The 20,719-nt window shown below is 35.9% G+C and overlaps 3 protein-coding genes across 3 annotated transcripts in view; 2 read left to right on the top strand and 1 right to left on the bottom strand.

Moving 5' to 3' along the window:
• Positions 1–31: 31 nt before the first annotated feature.
• Positions 32–3,728, bottom strand: ela2l (elastase 2 like). The gene is made up of 8 exons (XM_056463724.1): positions 3,619–3,728; positions 2,795–2,883; positions 2,192–2,289; positions 1,797–1,919; positions 1,579–1,715; positions 1,098–1,243; positions 255–407; positions 32–125 (listed from the first exon to the last, which is right to left on the bottom strand). Exons 1-8 carry the CDS (start codon positions 3,656–3,658, stop codon positions 108–110), a joined length of 804 nt encoding a protein of 267 aa, XP_056319699.1. The 5' UTR covers positions 3,659–3,728; the 3' UTR covers positions 32–107.
• A 4,241-nt stretch (positions 3,729–7,969) lies between these two features.
• Positions 7,970–11,893, top strand: ela2 (elastase 2). The gene is made up of 8 exons (XM_056463722.1): positions 7,970–8,079; positions 8,243–8,331; positions 9,537–9,634; positions 9,767–9,889; positions 9,972–10,108; positions 10,995–11,140; positions 11,534–11,686; positions 11,796–11,893. The coding sequence occupies exons 1-8, from the start codon at positions 8,040–8,042 to the stop codon at positions 11,811–11,813; spliced, it is 804 nt and encodes a 267-aa protein (XP_056319697.1). The 5' UTR covers positions 7,970–8,039; the 3' UTR covers positions 11,814–11,893.
• Positions 11,894–14,794: 2,901 nt separating this feature from the next.
• The window catches only part of fhad1 (forkhead-associated (FHA) phosphopeptide binding domain 1), a 30,470-nt gene continuing 24,545 nt past the window's right edge, over positions 14,795–20,719 (top strand). The window contains exons 1-5 of the mRNA XM_056463194.1: positions 14,795–14,893; positions 15,075–15,281; positions 15,469–15,628; positions 17,163–17,251; positions 17,479–17,709. Coding sequence (XP_056319169.1) covers positions 14,798–14,893; positions 15,075–15,281; positions 15,469–15,628; positions 17,163–17,251; positions 17,479–17,709 — 783 coding nt within the window. The 5' untranslated portion in view covers positions 14,795–14,797. The remainder of the gene's footprint in view (positions 14,894–15,074; positions 15,282–15,468; positions 15,629–17,162; positions 17,252–17,478; positions 17,710–20,719) is intronic.

The raw sequence follows: 20,719 nt of genomic DNA, 5'->3' as shown, positions 1-20,719 counted from the left end.
AGTGATTAAAAAATGAAAGAAGCTGAACACATTATTTACACATTTTTATTTTATTTTTAATTTTTTTTCAAGGCATCGATGATACAAATCCCAGTTCTGTTTGAAGTTTAATAGCTGGCCATGTTCTGTAAGAGAATAGAAGGGGGGAATGTAATAAGGGTACAGTCTCTTTAGATTCCATCATGACAAACTCCATCCAAAATGACAAAGTTTAATCTGTACGTACGTCATCACAGCATGTTGGCTAATATTACCTTGCTGATCCAGTCGCTGTAGGCGCTCACGCGGGTGAACACGGTGGGCTTCTTGTTATAGTTGCAGCTCAAACCTGAACCGAAGCTCACGATACCGTGGACCTCCCAGGCGCCGTCACTGCCAGCACAGTTCAGAGGACCACCAGAGTCACCCTGTGTCGTGTGGGACAGGAAAAAGAGTTATTTTCGACAAAATACTCCTCATATGATGTTTTTATAAGACATCCAAGGTTAGTCTATTGCGCGTACGAATGTGTTTACTTTTTAGTTCATTTTTATACAATGTGTAACCTACTCTTGTTTAGTGTTATGACTCTGTTCCACTCCAAAGCTGACTTGTTACTATAGGAACTAAAATTGAATATTTATTTAAGACATCATGCCAATTCTGTGTGAAATTTCTGTTTTTGGCTTTGAGCTTTGGTTTTACGTTTGAAACTCTTTCCTGATGTGGTTTAGAGAGGTATTGTACTCTAATTATAGTTCATGGTAATACTTTTAATGTTACATTTGTTAATGTTGCAATGAACATTACATGAATTACAGTATTTATTCTTCTTTGTTAACGCTAATGATAATAAACTTGTTCATAAGATAGTTCTTGTTATCTCACAGTGCATTAACTAATGTCAATAATCACAATTTCACTTATAATAATCCTTTAGTAGATGTTGAACTATGATTGATAAATGTTGTATGTTCATTTTTTAGTTTATGCTAGTACATATATTAACTAACATTAACTAATGGAATCTTTTTTGTGAAGTCTGACCTAGTTGAATGTAGTCAAATGTGGTTCTGATTGAAGAAAATGAAGTCAAGAAGCCATTAAAATCTGCTTACATTACATCCAGCAACAACACCATCTCCACCAGCGCACACCATGCTTGTGGTGACCTGAGAGCCCCACCAGTCAGACTTGGAGCAGGTGGCGTGATCCACCACGGGCAGAAGAGCCTGCTGCAGGATATCAGCCAGGGGTCCGTTAGCTAGTTATTCACAAAAAAGGTGAGTGGGGAGAAGAAAAAAGAAGCAGACATGTAAAATATGAAATTTTCTGTCATTTTGATTTCCATCTACACTCTTAAAAATAAAGCTTGAATATAGGGATAAATGATTCTATAAAATCCTTTAACACCCAAGGAATCATTTCATTAAATACTTGGAAAAGTTTGTTTGCATTATGAAATATGGTCCTTTGGTGATCCAAAAAGGTTTGTCTATGCCATCACTATAAAAACTCATGTGTGGTTCTTCCTGGCATCTATATTTTTAAGAGTGTAGCAGCACAGCCTGATCCATTATAACAATCAGCCTGACTTACTGTAGAGACGACCCCATCCAGTGACGTAGCAGGGAGCATTATGTGGCAGCACATAGCCAGCTTCGGGAAGACATGCAGGTGTGATGGTGTCACTTATGGTGACAGCAGTCTCCAGTTTGATCAGGGCGATGTCATTACTGTGGTGCAGAGGGAGATATAGGGTTAATTGTATTAATACACACAACGATTTAACCTATGGATCTCTGAAGAGTCTGTACCGGATTGTGAAGGAGTTCCAGGCCTCGTGGACTATGATCTTTCCAGCACCGATGGCGACAGAGCCGTTCTCCTCCTGACCCAGGCTATGTTTTCCCAGAAACACTCTGTAAGTTCTGCTACTGCTGTAGGGCCACCAGAGGAAGACATATCACATCATTTACATTTAGTCAGAAAATGTATACAAAGCGACTTGCAAATGAAGCGATGCATTCAAGTGCGACTAATGCAAAGTTTCTGATTTAGTTAGAAAATACAAACAGGGAGGAATTAAGATAAGTTTTTTTTCAGAAACCCATGGTACTTTTATTTTTGGTGATATTACTGTTATCATGAACTGTTTATTATTTTTTTAACCAGGCCTGTATGTGTTTAGGGTCTTCTGTCTGTTACTAACCTGATGCAGTGAGCAGCAGTCAAAACCCACTGTTTGTCAATAAGGCTTCCACCGCAAGTGTGGTACCAGTTGTTTCCACTTTTGTACTGGAGGGAGATCTGGATGAAGATCAGAACAGGGGTCAGTAGTTGTCCTTGAAAACATTTGTTTGTTAGTCAGCAAATGAACTTATCTGTATGATCAAAACTTTGAGAATCTGGTTGTAAAGTTGTAAAAGATGAAGATGCAAAAGTTTATTATTTTGAAAACGTTGTCAAATGTGATATTACATTTATATTTTCAGTTTTTTTTTACTCCAAAGATGTGAAAAATCAAAGCAGAATAAATCTTAAAGAGATATGGTTTAAATTTCAGGCTGATATCTCACAAAATAATCTTTCTGTAATATTTAACCATTCGTTTCCACTAGTTAAAGTTAACTGCATTTGTTTCTACTGTGTTCATTTTTTGCTATATGATTGTTTAATATAATTACATTTTTTTCTTTGTGTTCTGATGTTAGGTGCCAAAACCTTTACCAAGTTTTGTACAATTTCAATGAAATACAAAATCATTTAATGTCACTGTGACTGTAGAGAATTAAGTAATGTAATCATTTCAAACCTGCCAGGGCCAGCTGTTAGGACGCACATCCACACCTCCCACAACCCTCGACACAATAGGAGGGAAAGTGGGAAGCCCACAACTGTAAGCTGAGGTAAAACACAACGCATCATGCTTCTTTTAATAGCAATTAATATTAGTAGGCTTTTTTCTATTATTTATGTTATTATTTTTTTCTTACAACATGCATACTATATAAAATCAGAATTATTAAACCCCCTTTGATTTTTTTTTTTTTCTTTTTAAAATATTTTCCAAATTATGTTTAACAGAGCAAGGAAATGTTAACAGTATGACTGATCATATTTTTTCTTCTGGAGAAAGTCTTATTTGTTTTATTTCGGCTAGAATAAAAGCAGTTTTCAATTTTTTTAAAAACATTTTAATGTCAAAATTATTAGCCCCTTTAAGCTGTATTTTTTTCGATAGTCTACAGAATCGTTATACAATAACTTGCCTAATTACCCTAACCTGCCTAGTTAATCTAATTAACCTAGCTACAGTACACTTTTAAATGTCACTTTAAGCTGTATAGAAGTCTCTTGAAAAACATCTAGTCAAATATTATTTACTGTCATCATGGCAAAGATAAAATAAATCAGTTATTAGAAATGAGTTATTAAAACTATTATGTTTAGAAATGTGTTAAAAATATCTGCTCTCCGTTAAACAGAAATTGGGGACAAAAATAAACAGAGGGGCTAATAATTCAAGGAGTTTTAAAATTCTGACTTCAACTGTATTTGATAACCACTTTAATAATTGACAGCAATGCTTCATTTTTGGTATTACACCTTAAAAGAAAGAATAATAAGTCGTCTTACCTCCGACAACCAGAACAGCCAAGACCACAAACTTCATCATCCTTGTATCTTCAGTGTTTGGCCGTTCTGCTGGGGTTTATATACTGACCAGTTCACTTACAATGCAACGAATGACCACAGTCGTGCAGTTTTTTGGAACAAATGTCCTTGATGGATGTAGGAAAAATAAACATCCCCCCTCCCCACCTTCATCCATTGGTGGTTCTGTGGGTACAGTTTGACCCTGTCACGAAGTATAATCAAATAATTTAAAAATAATTTTTGTTATTGATTAACGTTTTAAATATTTGCTATGTCCACACATTTAAGCTCCCCCTTTTATTTTGTACCACTACTTTGAATAAATGCATTCAAATGAACAACAAATAATACACAACTTCATTCATTCATACATTCATTCATTTACACAAGGCTAATCCCTTTATTAATCTGGGGTCGCCACAGCGGAATGAACCGCCAACTTATGCAGCACGTTTTTATGCAGCAGATGCCCTTCCAGCCACAACCTATCTTTGGGAAATAACACACAGCTTACAAATATATATATATGTTTGTTATTAATTTACATTAATAGCCAGTTTCCCCTCATAACATCTAAATGCTTTAATTGGCAGATGAATGTATAGTTTGTTGTGGTTAATGTGCACAAAGTGTTATTTTTCATGTCAGCATGTCATCTGTGCATTTCTCAGGAATAGTAACCACCTGTTTTTTTGCACTGTTGCAGGACTGCACATGCGATTCTGCAGGACACGTGTGAGAAAGATAAATTTACTACTATTAGAGTCTATAAATATTGACCCAAATTATCTGGAAAGCCTATTTGCTGTGTTGTTGGATGAAAACCTGCAGTCAATCGGTAATGAACTTTATTAATTGTCTCCAATTGATACGATGTAATTTACCCCAAAAAGCACCAATTCGGTTTGCTAAAAATGTTGAAATGAGAAATAGGCTTGCACACATTGTGTGGTTCATAGTTGTGGTTCTCAGCAAATTATTATAAGACTCTGAGTTCAGTATTGCTCTATGTAAAGTTGAAGGCAAAATTATCAGCTCTCCGTTTCTTTTTCAGATGTTAATTAAGTGATGTTTAACATTATTTCCTATCTATACAGTTGAAGTCAGAATTATTAGCCCCCCTGCATTATTAGCCCCCCTGTTTATTTTTTCCCCAATTTCAGTTTAACGGAGAGAGGATTTTTTCAACACATTTTTAAACATAATAGTTTTAATAACTCATTTCTAATAACTGATTTATTTTATCTTTACCATAAAGACAGTAAATAATATTTTACTAGATATTTTTTAAGACACTTCTATACAGCTTAAAGTGACATTTAAAGGCTTAAATAGGTTAATTATGTTAACTAGGCAGGTTAGGGTAATTAGGCAAGTTATTGTATAATGATGGTTTGTTCTGTAGACTATCGAAAAAAATATATAGCTTAAAGGGGCTAATAATTTTGTCCTTAAAATGACTTTTAAAAAATTAAAAACTGCTTTTATTCTAGCCGAAATAAAACAAATAAGACTTTATCCAGAAGAAAAAATATTATCAGACACACTGTGAAAATTTCCTTACTCTGTTAAACATCATTTGGGAAATATTTTAAAAAGAAAGAAAAAAAAAAATTCAAAGGGGGGCTAATAATTCTGACTTCAACTGTGTATGGAGAAAGTCTTCTTTCTTTTAGTTTGGCTGGAATGAAAGCAGTTTTATAAATTTTAAGGGCCAATATCATTAGCCATTTTAATAAATATTATTAATTGGCTAAAATCATATAAATCAACTATTAAAATATTATGTATATTAATATGATTAATGCCATTACAGCAAAGACAAAAATTTGTTAAACTATTTTGTTTAAAATGGGGCAAGACAGTGGCGCAGTGGGTAGCACAATCGCCTCACAGCTAGAATGTCGCTGGTTCGAGCCTTGGCTGGGTCAGTTGGTGTTTCTTTGTGGAGTTTGCATGTTCTCCCCGTGTTCGCGTGGGTTTCCCCCCGGTTTCCCCCACAAGTCCAAAGACATGCGCTATAGGTGAATTTGGTAAGCTAAATTGTCCGTGTATGTGTGTGATTGACTGTGTATGGGTGTTCCCAGTAATGTGTTGCGACTGTAAGGGCATCCGCTGCATAAAACATATGCTGGATAAATTGGCGGTTCATACCGCTGTGGTGACCCCAGATTAATAAAGGCACTAAGCCGAAAAGAAAATGAATAAATAAATTATATTTAAAAATGTGTAGATAAAATAACTCCTTTAAACAGAAACTTGGAAAATCAGGAGAAGAATTACAATTTCACAGGAGGACTAATAATATTGTCTTCAACTGTAAGATGTCTCTTGGCTGCCATATACTGTATATTGGCTGAATCCCGCATAATGATTTTGCTAACAGACATAGCGACCGATCCACTTTCTTGCCCCATCATATTATGTTTTCCCAGATGCAGTCCATAAGTTCTGCCACTGTTGCAAGGCAGCAACAAAAACAAAAAACTTTCAGAAGCAGTGTTTTATTTGTTTTAAAAAATTTGCAAAAACACTTGAGTAAAAATGGTATGAAATGAAATCAACATAGAACTTCAGTACAATACACCATTGTTCTGAATGACTCCCACATTCACATAGTACTGTACATGATCACTGACTCTAAGTTACTTTGAGAAGTTCCACTGTGTTTTTTTATATTTATTTTTCACTCAGCCTATTCCTCAACATTTCTAAAAGTAGCTTTCCACTGGAGAAGTCCCTTTATTAACTGGTCATCAATCAACTGAATGTAAGCTGCCTTGACCTACAAAGCACAATTTTTATATGCAGTGAACAATCATTCGTTGGAAATAATGGTGCCAGCACAAGTGTTGTATCAGCTTCCAGGGAGATCAACTGTAGGTTAACAGAAGTTACTGTAGTTTGCAGGTGAACACATATTGACACTGTTTATTGTAAACCATGTAAAGTATTGTCAATGCAATAATGAAATGTGCATTCACCAGCTGGGTGGATGGGTATCTGTATAGGGAAAAACCCTGACAAATTTTTTTTTATAATAATTTTTTAGAGGTTTTTCACCTTTTATTGGATTGGACAGTGGAGATTACAAACAGGAAAGTATTGGGAGCAGAGAGAGGGAAATCGAACTCCTATATGTCTATGTGCTATATGTTGGCGCACTTAACCACTAGGCTTTTGGCGCCAATAAAACTCTGAAAAGTAGCTTACATTTATGTACTGCTTTCTAAAGTTTTATTTTACAACACCTGAGGTTTTGGGTGACTAAATGTGTCGATGTTTTTCACTTTTTAATTTTGTTACTTCTTTGACTAGACTGAACAAAAGTGATGTTCTTCCTTGATAAGTTCTGTCTTGTTTCCCACTTAAAATAAAGAATCTTGAGTCAGGATAGATTTGCACGGAAAGCAAAATTACGTGACACAAGAAGTCTTCGTTTTCTGTGAAATTGGACAAGAACAAATGTTTATTTAACTGTTTTTAAGAATTACTTTTAATAAACCAGAACAGTCAAGATCACAGATTTCATCATGATATACAGGCAAATTCACTCTTAATTCGCCTTTGATGGAAAGAATAGAAAAAAAAACAAGCCTGAAAAAAGTAGTTCTCTGGTGCGCCTTCAACTAAATATGACACAGTGTGTATGTTTTTTAATTATAAAAATAATTAGATTAACCGCTAGCTTTTTTTTCTTCCAGTTTTGTATAATTGTTTTATTTTTTTACTCTTGGTGACACTTTAAGTCACAATTCATGCTATTAACAAACTATTATCTGAGACTATTAGCTTAATAAACCACTAATTAGTTGCTTATTAATAGTTAGTAGGGTAGTTGCATTTAGGTATTGGGTAGGTTTTAGGATGTAGAATAAGATCATACATTATAGCTCTTAATTTACAGTTAATATCCTATTAATAAGCAGATTATACGTCAGTATTTAATAGCCCGAAAAGTGACTTAAGTGTTACCTTACTTTTTAATTATCCCCACTTTTTATGTAGGTAATCGTCTTCATATTTTATTCAGAACATGTGACACTTCCCATTTTTAGAGTTTGTTTGAAATGTATTTTGATAGTTAAGTGATCAAAACACAACATAACCACAAAAATCCCATCGAACATACAGTGTGTGCGAAGCACTGAAATTGATCTGGGTTTGGCAAGGCATTGCTGTTCATATCAGCATGTCATCTGTGCACTTCACAGGCCACCTACAGTATATGAAATCTCAAAGATAACTGATATTTTTGGGCTGTTTATCTACAAGGCTAAATGATACTGGGAATGCTATCTGCATATTGCAATAGGAAATGTAACTGCTCGGTAACACCGTCCGGGCTGAGGTTAGCTATAAAAGTGAAGGGTGTTTGCCTGTGGTCACTGCAATCAGGCATGATGAAACTTGTGATCTTGGCTCTGTTTATCGCTGGCGGTAAGATGGACATTTGTCTCCTCTAAAATAGCAGGATTTTAGAAAGAATCTGTTGGGTTTTTTTTATCCTCAGGAGCAGATTGAGGATAGATTTCATTTAAATATGCACAGAAGATAATGAACCTGAACAGACAGTAATTTATCATTTTATGTATTTTAACAGCCTACGGTTGTGGGCAGCCCACCTACAAACCCATCGACTCAAGAGTGGTGGGAGGAAGTGATGTCAGACCCAACAGCTGGCCATGGCAGGTATGATTGCTACAGTTGACTGTTCTCATCCTAAAATGCTTTACAGTTAAATTATAAATGCAGTAATATGTAATTATTATCTTTTTGTTACACTTCTTTTCGAGATTCTGTTGACTAAGTAACTTTGCAACTACTGTATGTTAACTGACTATTGTTATGCCACATACAATATACAATGCAGTTAAAATCAGTTGTCAGTTACATCTTTCATTCTTAATTCTGCTCTGTATACACACTTTAATATTGTTCAGGAGTGACAGCTGTATTCTACAACTGAATGTAGCAACAATAATGTTTACACTAATGTTGTGCATGGTGTATAGAATCGAACTTAAAAGGATAGTCCAAATTTGAAAATTCTGTCACCCTTGACTTGTTCCACATAAGTTAGATTTTTTTTATTCTTGTTGAACATTAAAGAAAATGTTGGAAACTGGTAACCACCGACATCCATAGCAGGAAAAACAAATACCATGGAGGTCAATGGAAACCGGTTTCCAACACATACAGGATATCTTAAGGATATCCAACAATAACAAAACAAAACTAAAACTCAAACTGGGTGAGTAAATGATGGCAGATTTTTATTTTTATTTTGAGCGCTTAAGAGAACTGAGAACTTAAGAATGTTATTAGAGATGTATTTAATGTGCATCAAAGATGTGTCTCTCTTCTGTTTCCACTTAATAATGACACCTGAGTGGCAATAAGAAATAACAGGGGAAGAGGCACAAGCCTTGACATTTGTGTTGCCAGATCTCACTAGAAAAAAACAAGAACAAGCCCATAAGGAACTGAAATAAATACAAAAAGTTTAGAATAATATCAAAATATTAACTCACTCACTTTTTCACATAATTTAATACATTTATGAGCCAATCCTAAACAACAAGCCTAAAAATCCTTGTTAAATCTATGTCAAATAAAAATCTGTTAAATAAAAAAATGGCAGGAACCAAAGTCATGCAGTTTACAGGTGCAGATTTATAATTTAGGGAATGACTTCTGTGTAGGAAGTAATAAAGTTTTACCTGCTAATGATCACTGAAAAACCAAATTTTTCTGTTGTGAGAAAGTTGTGAAACCGCATGTTCTATTCTGTGTGTTACTTGCCCAAACTGTTTGTTTGCCATTTGTCAGTGAAAATTGTTTTCACACTAGTTTTCTGTATATATTTAAGCATCTTCATCTCCTCAATATTTTAGGCATCTCTCCAGTACCAGAGCGGCTCAAGCTTTTACCACACTTGTGGTGGCACCTTGATCGACAAGCAGTGGGTCTTGACCGCTGCTCACTGCATTAGGTATGAAAAAAAAAACAGCCACTCTTTCTGTACCATTAAAATCTTGAAACAAGAAACTCAGTTCTACAAAAAAATCCAAAATTTGTATTGTGAGAGAGTCTAAAACAGCATTTTCATATTTATGCCAAGCAGCAGCCGAACTTACAGAGTCTTACTGGGCAAGCACAACCTGCCACTCAGCAGCGAGTCCGGCTCTCAGGCCATCTCTCCTTCCAGGATTATCGTTCATGAGAACTGGGACTCCTACAATATCCGGTTGGTCCTCGTTTCATTTTAAAGCAAGAGAACAGAAGTTTAATCAGAGAGTGTGTTTTTAATGCATGTGTGTGTCTCTCAGCAATGACATCGCACTCATCAAGTTGTCAACTCCAGTGACTTTCACTGACAAGATTTCACCTGCTTGTCTGCCTGATTCCGGCAGCATCCTTCCTCACAACTCCCCCTGTTTTGTCACTGGCTGGGGACGCCTCTGGAGTAAGCCTGCTTCTTTTGCACTGCTATTTGATCATTTTCATGAAGTCTCTTTTTTTATACAATTCAAAGTTATTCACAGACTTCAACATTCAGAGACAAAATGATTTCTCCAATGTATCCTCTATGTACAGTCAAAGGCAAAATTATTACCCCTCCTGTGATTTTTAATCAGAGAGAATTTTTCGACACATTTTTTAACATAACACATTTAACCACTAATTTCTAATAACTCATTTCTTTTGTTTAATTAATTAATTTGCAGGTTATTAGTATTTAGATTAAAGTGCAATTGAATGCTTAACTTGGACTAACTAGGTGGAAGAACTAACAGAAGAACTTTGACCAGATCCTGAGGGAGGCTGGAGACATTGAGACCGCGTGGTCCATGATCTCCAACTCTTTTGTTGACACAGCCAGAAGGAACTGTGGCTGTGAGGTCAGTGCTGCCTGCCAGTGGTGGACGTTGGTATTAAGGGTGCTCAGGGGCAGACCCAGGACATGCTGGAGGGACCATGTCTCTCTGCTTGCCTGGAAATGCCTCGGGATCCCCCTGGAGGAGCTGGAGGAGGTGTCTGGGGAGAGGACAGTTCCCTCAGATCTCCCTCTTGAGACTGCTGCCCCCACGACCCAGCCACAGAAAAGTGACAGACAATAGATGAATGAATGCTTTTATTTCAGCCAAACTATAATAATTAAGACTTTCACCGGCCAAAAAAATATACAATAGTGAAAAACTTACTGTGAAAAATTTCTTGGGAAATATTGGACAGACAATACAATTTTTACAGGAGGGCTGATAATTTTGACTTCCAACTGTACATTCTTGTGCAATGGTTCCTGGTTAGTTACAATCAAATAAAAAAAATGATCCTTTTGTGTTTTTCAGCCAATGGTCCCATTGCTGATATCCTGCAGCAGGCTCTGCTCCCTATTGTGGATCAAGCTACTTGCACTAGATCTGACTGGTGGGGCAATCTCGTGACCAACCTCATGGTGTGCGCTGGTGGAGATGGCGTTGTGTCCAGCTGCAATGTGGGTTTGATGTGCAGTTACACTTACATTTAGTCATAGACTTACAACTGAGTGTTTACTGATTCAAAAGGAAGAGGCAATACAGACAAGAAGTGCTAATTATACAAAGGAACTGTGCTCAGAGAACTAAGTGATAGAGTTGAGAGGGGGGTTGTTATTTTAATTTTTTTAATATGGAGGGATTGTAAGAACATGTCAGGTCCAAATGTGCAAAACTGGTGCAAGTGTGGGTAAAAGTGTCAGAAAGATAAAAAAGTGTGTTTACTACAGGTGGTTTGTCAAGTCCACTCACCTGCATGAGGCACACTCAGAAATGATAATGTTTTGGGTTGTTGTGTGGTTGGTGTGATGTTTTTGAAAATGCGCCCTAATAATATAACCTTACTGGTGCAGGGTGATTCTGGTGGCCCTCTGAACTGCCAGAGACGTGATGGCACCTGGGATGTTCATGGCATTGTGAGTTTTGGCTCCAGCTTGGGCTGCAACTACCCCAAGAAACCCTCCGTCTTCACCCGTGTGTCTGGATACATTTCCTGGATCAACAAAGTGAGTATACAAGCTGCTGGTGACTGAACAAACAGCATGTTTTCTTTACTTTCTATCCACATGAGTTTAAGACACATTCAGATACCTTAACTGGCCTCCTGTTTTTCAGGTGATGACCTCTTATTAAAGCGGCTAAAGAAGGCATGGATACCTCAAATTAAACAACAAAATGAATGTGGAATTAATAAATATGATGCTTTAAAATTCTTCTCTTTGTCTGTTTTTGGCCTTTAAAGAAGTAAAAAAATTAAGTAACATTAAAATATTTTTCAACTGTACTTGGTTATGCATCTTTTTCATAATCAACATATGTACTCATTCAAATATGAAAAAATTAAGAGATGTCTGAGAAACGGTTATCTGGATGTACCAGTCATAATTATGTAAAACTACTGATGACACTGCTCAAAGTCACTAGTAATTAAAGCAGTTGCTATTCTAACCGGTTGTGATTTTCTGGACAAAAACAAAAAAACTACAATTAAATTAAAATCTTTTCCTCCCAGTCCAGAGACATGGGGTATAGGTGAATTGGCATGTGTGTGAGTGTGAATGGGTCACACTCAGGATTTTTGTAATTAGCAACAAGCCCACATATTGAAACTTCTGTTTGTTTTTAGAATAATTCCTTCTGTTGATTTTTAGAAGGAATGATTATTGAATTGAAACAGATTTAAGACAATGTAAGGTCCCTGTAAATAGAATTGCAATACATTGCATTCTGGAAATATAAAACAAAAACTAATTTTGATTTTGATACCTGCAATGCATTAAAAAAATAAATAGTGAAAAGGTAATACAAAATACAAATGAAATCGTTTTGAAGCAGTCGACAATAAGCAGGTGAAATGGTGATATGAGATGAGATGGGAGCTTCATGGTTGGGTATAAAATGAGCGTCTCAGTCTTTTCAAGCAAATCAGGTCACGGCTCATCACTTTGTGCAAAAGTTGTGTGGGAATTGTCAAACAACTAAAAAATCACATTTATCAATGTAAAATCACAACAAATGTATGCCTTTTATCAACTACCATATTTAATACAGTGAAAACAATGAGGAATTCCAGAGAAAACTCAATCTTTATAGGAAACCTCAGCTGAATGTGCTCCAGCTTTAAGCCCCATCATTGCACTCCATTAAAAGCAGAGGTGTGCTGTTTAATAAAGCCACGTGAGCTCAGGATTACTTCAGAAAAAATACTGTAACTGAACACAGTCTACTGCTGCATCAAGAAATGCCACGTTGTCGATGGTGAAAGCTCTCATTCATATTGCTTTAAAAATAAATAAAAACATACTCTGATGCTTTAAAGATATTTCACTATTTACAAATACAAATCAACAAATCTATCTATCTATCTATCTATCTATCTATCTATCTATCTATCTATCTATCTATCTATCTATCTATCTATCTATCTATCTATCTATCTATCTATCTATCTATCTATCTATCTATATATCTATCTATATATATATATATATATATATATATATATATATATATATATATATATATATATATATATGTATTAATTCTATATTTATACAAAAGAGCTCATGATGTGACTGTCTCTGTCAATCACTCTTGTCCAGTAAAGCATTCGCTTATTATAGTCTGTCACTTCATTTCTGAGAGCGTGGTAGGTAATATCACATACACTGTAATGTTTTGTATTCTATGTTTTGAATTAAAACAGCAACATTGTTTTTTTTTATAAAGTATTCGTTCATACAGTAGCTACGTGTGAAGTACTAGTTTCGCCGGAGAAAACGAGTTAACAACTGTGGTGAGTGAACGCAGCAAAAATGTGACCGTAGATGAAAAACCGACTACTCTAGCGTGACATTTAAACTGTACGTACTAAAAAAACAACTATGCAGATATTATTACAGTACAATTTTCTACCCTGCTGCGGTGTGTGGATTTGAGGGTAATACTTATATACTTAAGGGTGTATTTTAACAAAGTTTGCCACATTTCCTGTGAGAGTTGGCTATACGTAGGGGTTTTTGAAGAACCCCCTTGCTTGCTGTCGATGTTGTCTTACAAGAGACCTAGAAATGCTGAAACTGCAGCCTACTCAGTGGGCCCCCACTATGCTCTAACCATGTGTCTACAGTAGCTGCTCACCCAGACAGACAGTCAAGCCACTGCGCGCGGTGTTGAAGGCGGGACTTCGCGTGACTTGACCGTGTTACCATGGCGCTTGTACACAACCTATTGTAGACAGACAGCAGAACATGAGGAGAGGTGTCGAGCAGTGAAAAACCCATAGGCCTGGTGAGTTTTTTTTTTCTATAATAAATGTTTTGCCGTCTTTAGTGTTAATATGCAGATTCAACTGAATGTAGTGTACAACTGGTGTACAGTTGAAGTCATAATTATTAGCCATCCTGAATTATTATCCCCCTCTGTATATTTTTCCCCAAATTTCTGTTTAACGGATGTTTTTTCAACACATTTCTAATCATAATAGTTATAATTACAATTTTTTAATAAACTGATTTCCTATATCTTTGCCATGATGACAGTACATTATATTTTACTAGATATTTTTCAAGACACTAGTATGCTTAAAGTGACATTTAAAGGCTTAGCTAGGTTAATTAGGTCAACTAAGCAAGTTTTGGTAATTAAACAAGTCATCATATAGCAATGGTTTGTTCTGTAGACAATTGAAGGAGGGCTAATAATGTTGACCTTAAAAAGGCTTAAAGAAATTAAAAGCTGCTTTTATTCTAGCCGAAATAAACAAGACTTTCTCCAGAAGAAAAAACAATATTACTTTGTTAAACGTTATTTGGGAAATATTCAATTATTTTGACTTTTTTAATTTTTAATTTTGACTTTTAACTGTATAGACTGTAGACTTTACATCTATGCATACATTCTTTGCCATGCTAATAGTTTCTTTTAGACCCTCTGAAAATAGGCTATGTAAATAAGTAAATAATAGTGAATATATATCTTGACTCTTGGGCGTTTAACTGGGACCAAACTTTTGGTGCTACACCCCTGGTAGGTATAGCTGTATACAACAGACTGCAATTAAATTTTAATCAACTATGTGACCTAATTAGTAGGGATTTTTTTGTCAGCAGGTTCAAATGAGGGGTTTTCTTAAAACATCAAACTGGGTATTTAAGCTCCAGCCTAAAACCACTACTATAGGAAGACACAAAGACTCTGACCTCTGTCTACAGGTAATAACCCTTATTGTTTCCAGTGTGTCCACTCAATATGTCAGTTCAATTGGTTATTGATTTAGTATTTAATTCATTATTCTGATTAGCTGATGATTTAATATCTGATGAAAGGCTGATTCCTGCTGGATGAATCACTAGAGAGGCCAGTCTTTAAGTGTTTGTCATCTCATGTACTCAGAACAGTGGGGTGGATGAGTATCATGCCACTATTGATTGGTGTGAAGCGGACAGCTGCTATGTTATCTGTGACTTAAACTCAGCCCACGGGACATACGTCAATGACTGCCGGATCCACAATGCAACAGTGCGTCTCTCTCCAGGAGACCAGCTACACTTTGGCTATGGAGGATCAACCTATGAGCTGTCCATTGACAACGAGAAATCAGTAAAATGAATAATATACTGTATTTGAACAGATAAAATTATTGTTGTTGTTTTTTAAAATGGAAAATAAAGCAATTAATTATTGTAAATCAAACCTGTAAAATTCAGGTATGAATTTATTTTAAATAATATGATGTTATCATATTAAATAATATAATAAATAACATTCTAATCTTTATTTTAAACAGTTTCCTCATTTGGCTGCTCAGTCTCCAGTTCCCCAGGCTTGGCCACGAGTTCGGACTCCCTCTGTTTCACCTCACCCTCCAACCAGACCTCGTCCCATGAGTGCCGGAATAAAACGGGTTCCAACTACTCCTGATCGAAAAACTCAATCGAGTAGACCAGGTAGCAGTCTTTTTTTTTGGTCGTAAGAAAAAGATATTTATTGTCAGTCCAAGTTGAGTATTTTATGATAGAAAGAAAATGGGTAAAACAAGCCTTTGCCAAATAAAGATTATTTCTGATAAATAACCAATATTTTTTTAAACAAAATTTGATATATTTTTTGATAATTAAAATAATATAATCTAAAAATGAAATTAATTCAAATCTTTAAATTACAACAATCAAATAACTACTTAAAAGTTTTAGTTTTAGTTAAGTAACTGGATAAAAACATAAATTGAGGTAAAACTGAAACTTAAAAAAAGACAAAAAATCCATACGATTACTAAAATGACCCTGAACTGAAAAATACTACATTAAAATCTCATTCAAAATATTTAAAGTATAAAGCCTAAAGCAGTACAGTTCCATAAAAAAATTTAATAAAAATCAAACCTAGTACCAACCTGATGGATCCTTTTGGGAATTTGACCTCTGCTTCAACATCCTCTGCTTCTTTTCATGGTTTGTATCTAAATGTACACTTCAGCAAACTTTTATTGTTATTTTAGTGTATTATATCTTATTATATAGTTATTTCTGACCTTGTATATAACAAAATTTTTCATACCCCTGGGGTCTGTGTATGTATCTCCTCGAGTCTACATGACTGTACTTGTACTTAGAAAATATACATGAATTTTTAACATCAAAAACTGTCAGAGCAGAGATCAAAGTCCCATGACTGGACATGGGACGATGACTGTTTTCAATACCGCAGTTTGAAACAAATGAAGACAGCTGAATGATTGATTCAATGATTTATTTGAATTATTTAGCCTGACATCCCAGCAGACACACAACATCTTAGAATGTTAATATTAGGTTAGATGTAGGTCATAACATCAGGTGACAAAAATTCAATGTCTAACGAGCATCCAAGGACAACATTAATTCGACGTTCAATAACGACGATATTGGACGATGATATTTGGTTGATTTTAGGTTGTGTTACAAAGTGACCAAAATCCAACATCGAGCCAACATCTTAAACCAATGTTATATTGACGTCAAATACTGACATTTATTCAGGTATGGCAATCGAAATCCAACATCTGATAGACGTCACAGTGGTAACGTCCACACGACGTCAAGCTGTAACATCATTAGACATTGATACTTGGTTGATTTTAGAATCTGACATTATGTTGACGTCCTGTGCCTGCTGGGATGTTTTCTGTTTCAAAATATTTTTTTTATGTTCAAAGGGAAAAAGTTTTTTGTTGTTTACCCAGATATTTAAAAAGAATATATTTTAAAGTAGTAATCCCAATAGTGATATTTTTATCCAAGGTTATCATACCGTCAGAATCTTATACCTGCCCATGCCTACCCATGATACAATTCAAAAGTGTAAATAAACAGAAAACACCTACAAATCCAAAGCTATAGGTGACTGTTAATTTTTTTCACAATGTAGATTATTTTAGACAATGTTTTTCTTTGTTTACTATACAACTGTATACATTTTACTATACATTTTAATGTTTTGCAGGAAACTGGAGTGCTAATAGAGGATGTAATCTCAGAAGTATAACTCAACCTAACATTTCTCAAAACATCCAGTACCTTCCTGTGGATGAGGTGATTGGCAACATCCTGTTAAAAACACACCTCGCTGTTCACACATTAGAGGAGACACCTCATTTTAAATGTAATGTTTAATATCTGCGTTTTTGGTGTCAACTGCCTTCCAGTCATTTTTAGCTGCAAAAAATGCGTTTATTCTGTGTTGAAAAATAAGGATGGTCTCTCTTTGCTTGACCATCCATGCTATTGGTATGCCTAAATAATACCCTGTTTTTCCTCAGGAGGAGAGCTTGCATCGCCTGGGAGAGGGACATATTCGTGTGTCGCTGTGCTTTGACGATGAGTCCCAGAGGAAGGATGATGCGATCACGGCCCTGAAGGAGGAAGTGTCAGCTCTCAAGAGCCAGCTGTCTCAGAAGAAGCAGGGTGATCCAGATGTCACACACAGACTTCTCTGCCTGGAAAGTGACATCAAAGAGAAGAAGGATCAGATACAGCAGCTAAAGGAGCAGGTGTGGTAGAACATGCTCTGCTTTCTTACTTTACACAATGTGTAGTTTTATGATTGTAATGGATAAGGGGATTGTGGGTCATTCTTATCTTAAATTGGTGTATGAATTAATTTAGTTTTGTCTGCTTCAACCAGTTGCTTGCAGCACATCCAGAAGGTTTATTCCAAATTGCATTGTTATGCACTATTCTATACCATTTTGTAAAATAAATTGTGTAAGAAGGGCATTCATGAAAAAGCACGTTAAAAGCCCAGATGGCATACTTATTCAACTGATAAAAAGAAGTGTGGAATGTTGAACTTTTCATGCACTCTACATTTGCAGTTGCTCAGGTAGCGGAAGGGCAGGGCCTTTCAGGCTTTAAAGTTTGATTACTTATTTTGGAATGTGCAAGCGAAATTCTCCTACAGAGATGACTATTTCTATCTCCGAACTGTGAATGCAATTTTGTCAATGCAGAATCATGGCAGGAACTATTTGATAGTTTGGATATTTATTTCATTTCAATTTGGCAGCCATGAAACGTTGACACGGCTGGGATGAGAATTAGCACCTCCAAGTCTGAGGCCATGGTGCTCCACTGGAAAAAGATGGTTTTCCATCTTCAGGTTGGAGGAAAGTCCTTACCCCTGGTGGAGGAGTTCTAGTATCTTGTGGTTTTGTTCACAAGTGAGGGAACGATGGAATGTAAGATTGATAGGCAGATTGGTGCCGCCGCAGCAGCAGTAATGAGGTCGATGTACTGATCCGTTGTGGTAAAGAAGGAGCTGAGCTGAAGGGCAAAGCTCTCAATTTACCAGTCAATCTACTGTACTACTCTCACCTATGGTCATGAACTTTGGGTCATGACTAAAAGAACAAGATCTCGGATACAAGCAGCCGAAATGAATTTCCTTTGCAGGGTAGCAGGGCGCATCCTTATAGATAGGGTGAGGAGCTCTGACACCCGGGAGTCTTTACACAATGTGACACCCGCTGCTCCTTCACATTGAAAGAAGTCAGCTGAGGTGGTTCGGGCATCTGTTTCGGATGCCTCCTGGATGCCCACCTAGGGAGATGTTCCAGGCATGTCGCATCGGGAGGAGCCCTTGAGGAAGACCCCGGACATGCAGGAGGGACTATGTCTCTTGCCTGTATCACCCGGAGGAGCTGGATGAAGTGTCTGGTGAAAGGGAAGTCTGGTGTTCTCTCTTGAGACTGCTGCCTCTGTGACCCAGCCCCAGAAAAGCAGATGAAAATGATTTAATGAATGAATGAAACGTTGATTGGGACATTATTAGAATTTTCAGTTAGAATAAAAAACATTACTGTTCCATTTATAATGACATTACTAACTCATACACTACACGGGTCAGAATATAATAATGCATACAGTAAGTGCATGTGGCACGCAACTACTGTATAGTTATATAAAAATACAAAGACTGCAGTGGCGCAGTGGGTAGCACGTTCGCCTCACAGTAAGAAGGTCGCTGAGCCTCGGCTGGGTCAGTTGGCGTTTCTGTGAGATTGCATGTTCTCCCTGTGTTCGTGTGGGTTTCCTCCGGGTGCTCCGGTTTCCCCAAGTCCAAAGATATGTGGTATAGGTGAATTGGTTAGGCTAAATTGTCTGTAGTGTATGTGTGTGAGTGAGTGTGTATGGATGTTTCCCAGTGATGGGTTGCTGCTGGAAGGGCATCCGCTGCGTAAAACATATGCTGGATAAGTTGGTGGTTCATTTCGCTGTGGCAACCCCAGAACAATATAGGGACAAAGCCAAAAAGAAAATGAATGAGTGAACAAAGACTGCAGGTTTGGCTTCATGATACATCCCACATACAGTATAAGGCCAGTTTTTCATGTCTTATTTAAAATTTTGTATTACCATAAATATTTACTTTAGTTATAGCTGAGATTTATATTGTGTTTAAAATGCAGGGTGGTTAAAATAATAAGATTAAACATGGCTTATGAAGTCCATATTTTAATACTGTATTTCATGGCCGATGCCTACACTGTAAAAAAAAATGCTGGGTTCCACATAAACCCTTCATTTCGTCTGAACTTAAATCGATTAAATTAACTTAATTGATTTTACAGTGTTATGTTAATTTAACAAAAAGCAATTAAGTTATCCATAAAAACTCAAGAACTGTGTTGTTTGAGTTCAATTTAAATAAGTAGTCTGAAGATGCAGCAAAGAAAATTTTTTGAGTGTCGGGCCAGACAGGATCTGTGGACTTTTTTTTTTTATAGAGGAGTATAGAAGTTGGTTAAAAATGAATGATACTGTTATAATTAAAGTGTTTTCAAAGTACTTATTTAAAACGTAAAAAAAAACCCCAGAATGTTTACATATGTAATTTTTATTTATTTATTTATTTATTTATTTATTTATTTATTTATTTATTTATTTATTTCAAAGCAACACTGCTATCTACTGACCTAGAATGCATAATGCAACTTTTTTTGTCATTTTTGCAGATCAATGTAAATGAGAGTCATTTTGACAAAGCGGTTACAGATATGTAAACCTTTAACAAATACAAAGGAAAAACCTTGCCATTTTTAGTAATGGTTGTCATGTAATTATACTTTGAATTTAGACTACTATAATAAAATGATAAAATACTGTATAAATGACACTACACTACCTGACAAAAGTCTTACCAAGCCTATCCAAGTTTTAGGAACAACAAATAATAACACAAATTCTAGTTGATCATTTGGTATCAGAAGTGGCTTATATGAAAGACAAAGGCCTCTACATTACGCTTATTTTACCAAAATAAAATATGATCATGCCTTGATTTTTAATTATTTAATTAGGATAGTGAGGTCTGACTTTGCTTAGACAAAAGTCTTGTCACTTAACAGAAATAATGTACAGTATAAAATATAAAGTCATGGTGCAGTGGAAAAAGAGTTATTATGAGCTTGGACGAGTGCATCTATACATCGCTGCAATGACTCAAATAACTTATTAATAAAGTCATCAGGATTGGCAAAGAAAGTGATCTTGCAGGACTCC

This window comes from Danio aesculapii, chromosome 8 (genome assembly GCF_903798145.1).
Source record: "Danio aesculapii chromosome 8, fDanAes4.1, whole genome shotgun sequence".
NCBI lineage: Eukaryota > Metazoa > Chordata > Actinopteri > Cypriniformes > Danionidae > Danio > Danio aesculapii.
The sequence above is the reverse complement of the archived record's forward strand: the minus strand, read 5'-3'. Positions and strand labels throughout refer to the sequence as shown.

Excerpts from the sequence above, each read along its gene's own strand:
- ela2l (XM_056463724.1), bottom strand. The coding sequence starts at position 3,658 with ATGATGAAGTTTGTGGTCTTGGCTGTTCTGGTTGTCGGAG. Across the intron at positions 1,244-1,578 it reads TGGATGGGGTCGTCTCTACA|CTAACGGACCCCTGGCTGAT; the intron begins GTAAGTCAGGCT and ends GTGAATAACTAG. Across the intron at positions 408-1,097 it reads GTGTTGTTGCTGGATGTAAT|GGTGACTCTGGTGGTCCTCT; the intron begins GTAAGCAGATTT and ends CACACGACACAG.
- ela2 (XM_056463722.1), top strand. The coding sequence starts at position 8,040 with ATGATGAAACTTGTGATCTTGGCTCTGTTTATCGCTGGCG. Across the intron at positions 9,890-9,971 it reads TGGGACTCCTACAATATCCG|CAATGACATCGCACTCATCA; the intron begins GTTGGTCCTCGT and ends TGTGTCTCTCAG. Across the intron at positions 10,109-10,994 it reads TGGCTGGGGACGCCTCTGGA|CCAATGGTCCCATTGCTGAT; the intron begins GTAAGCCTGCTT and ends TGTGTTTTTCAG.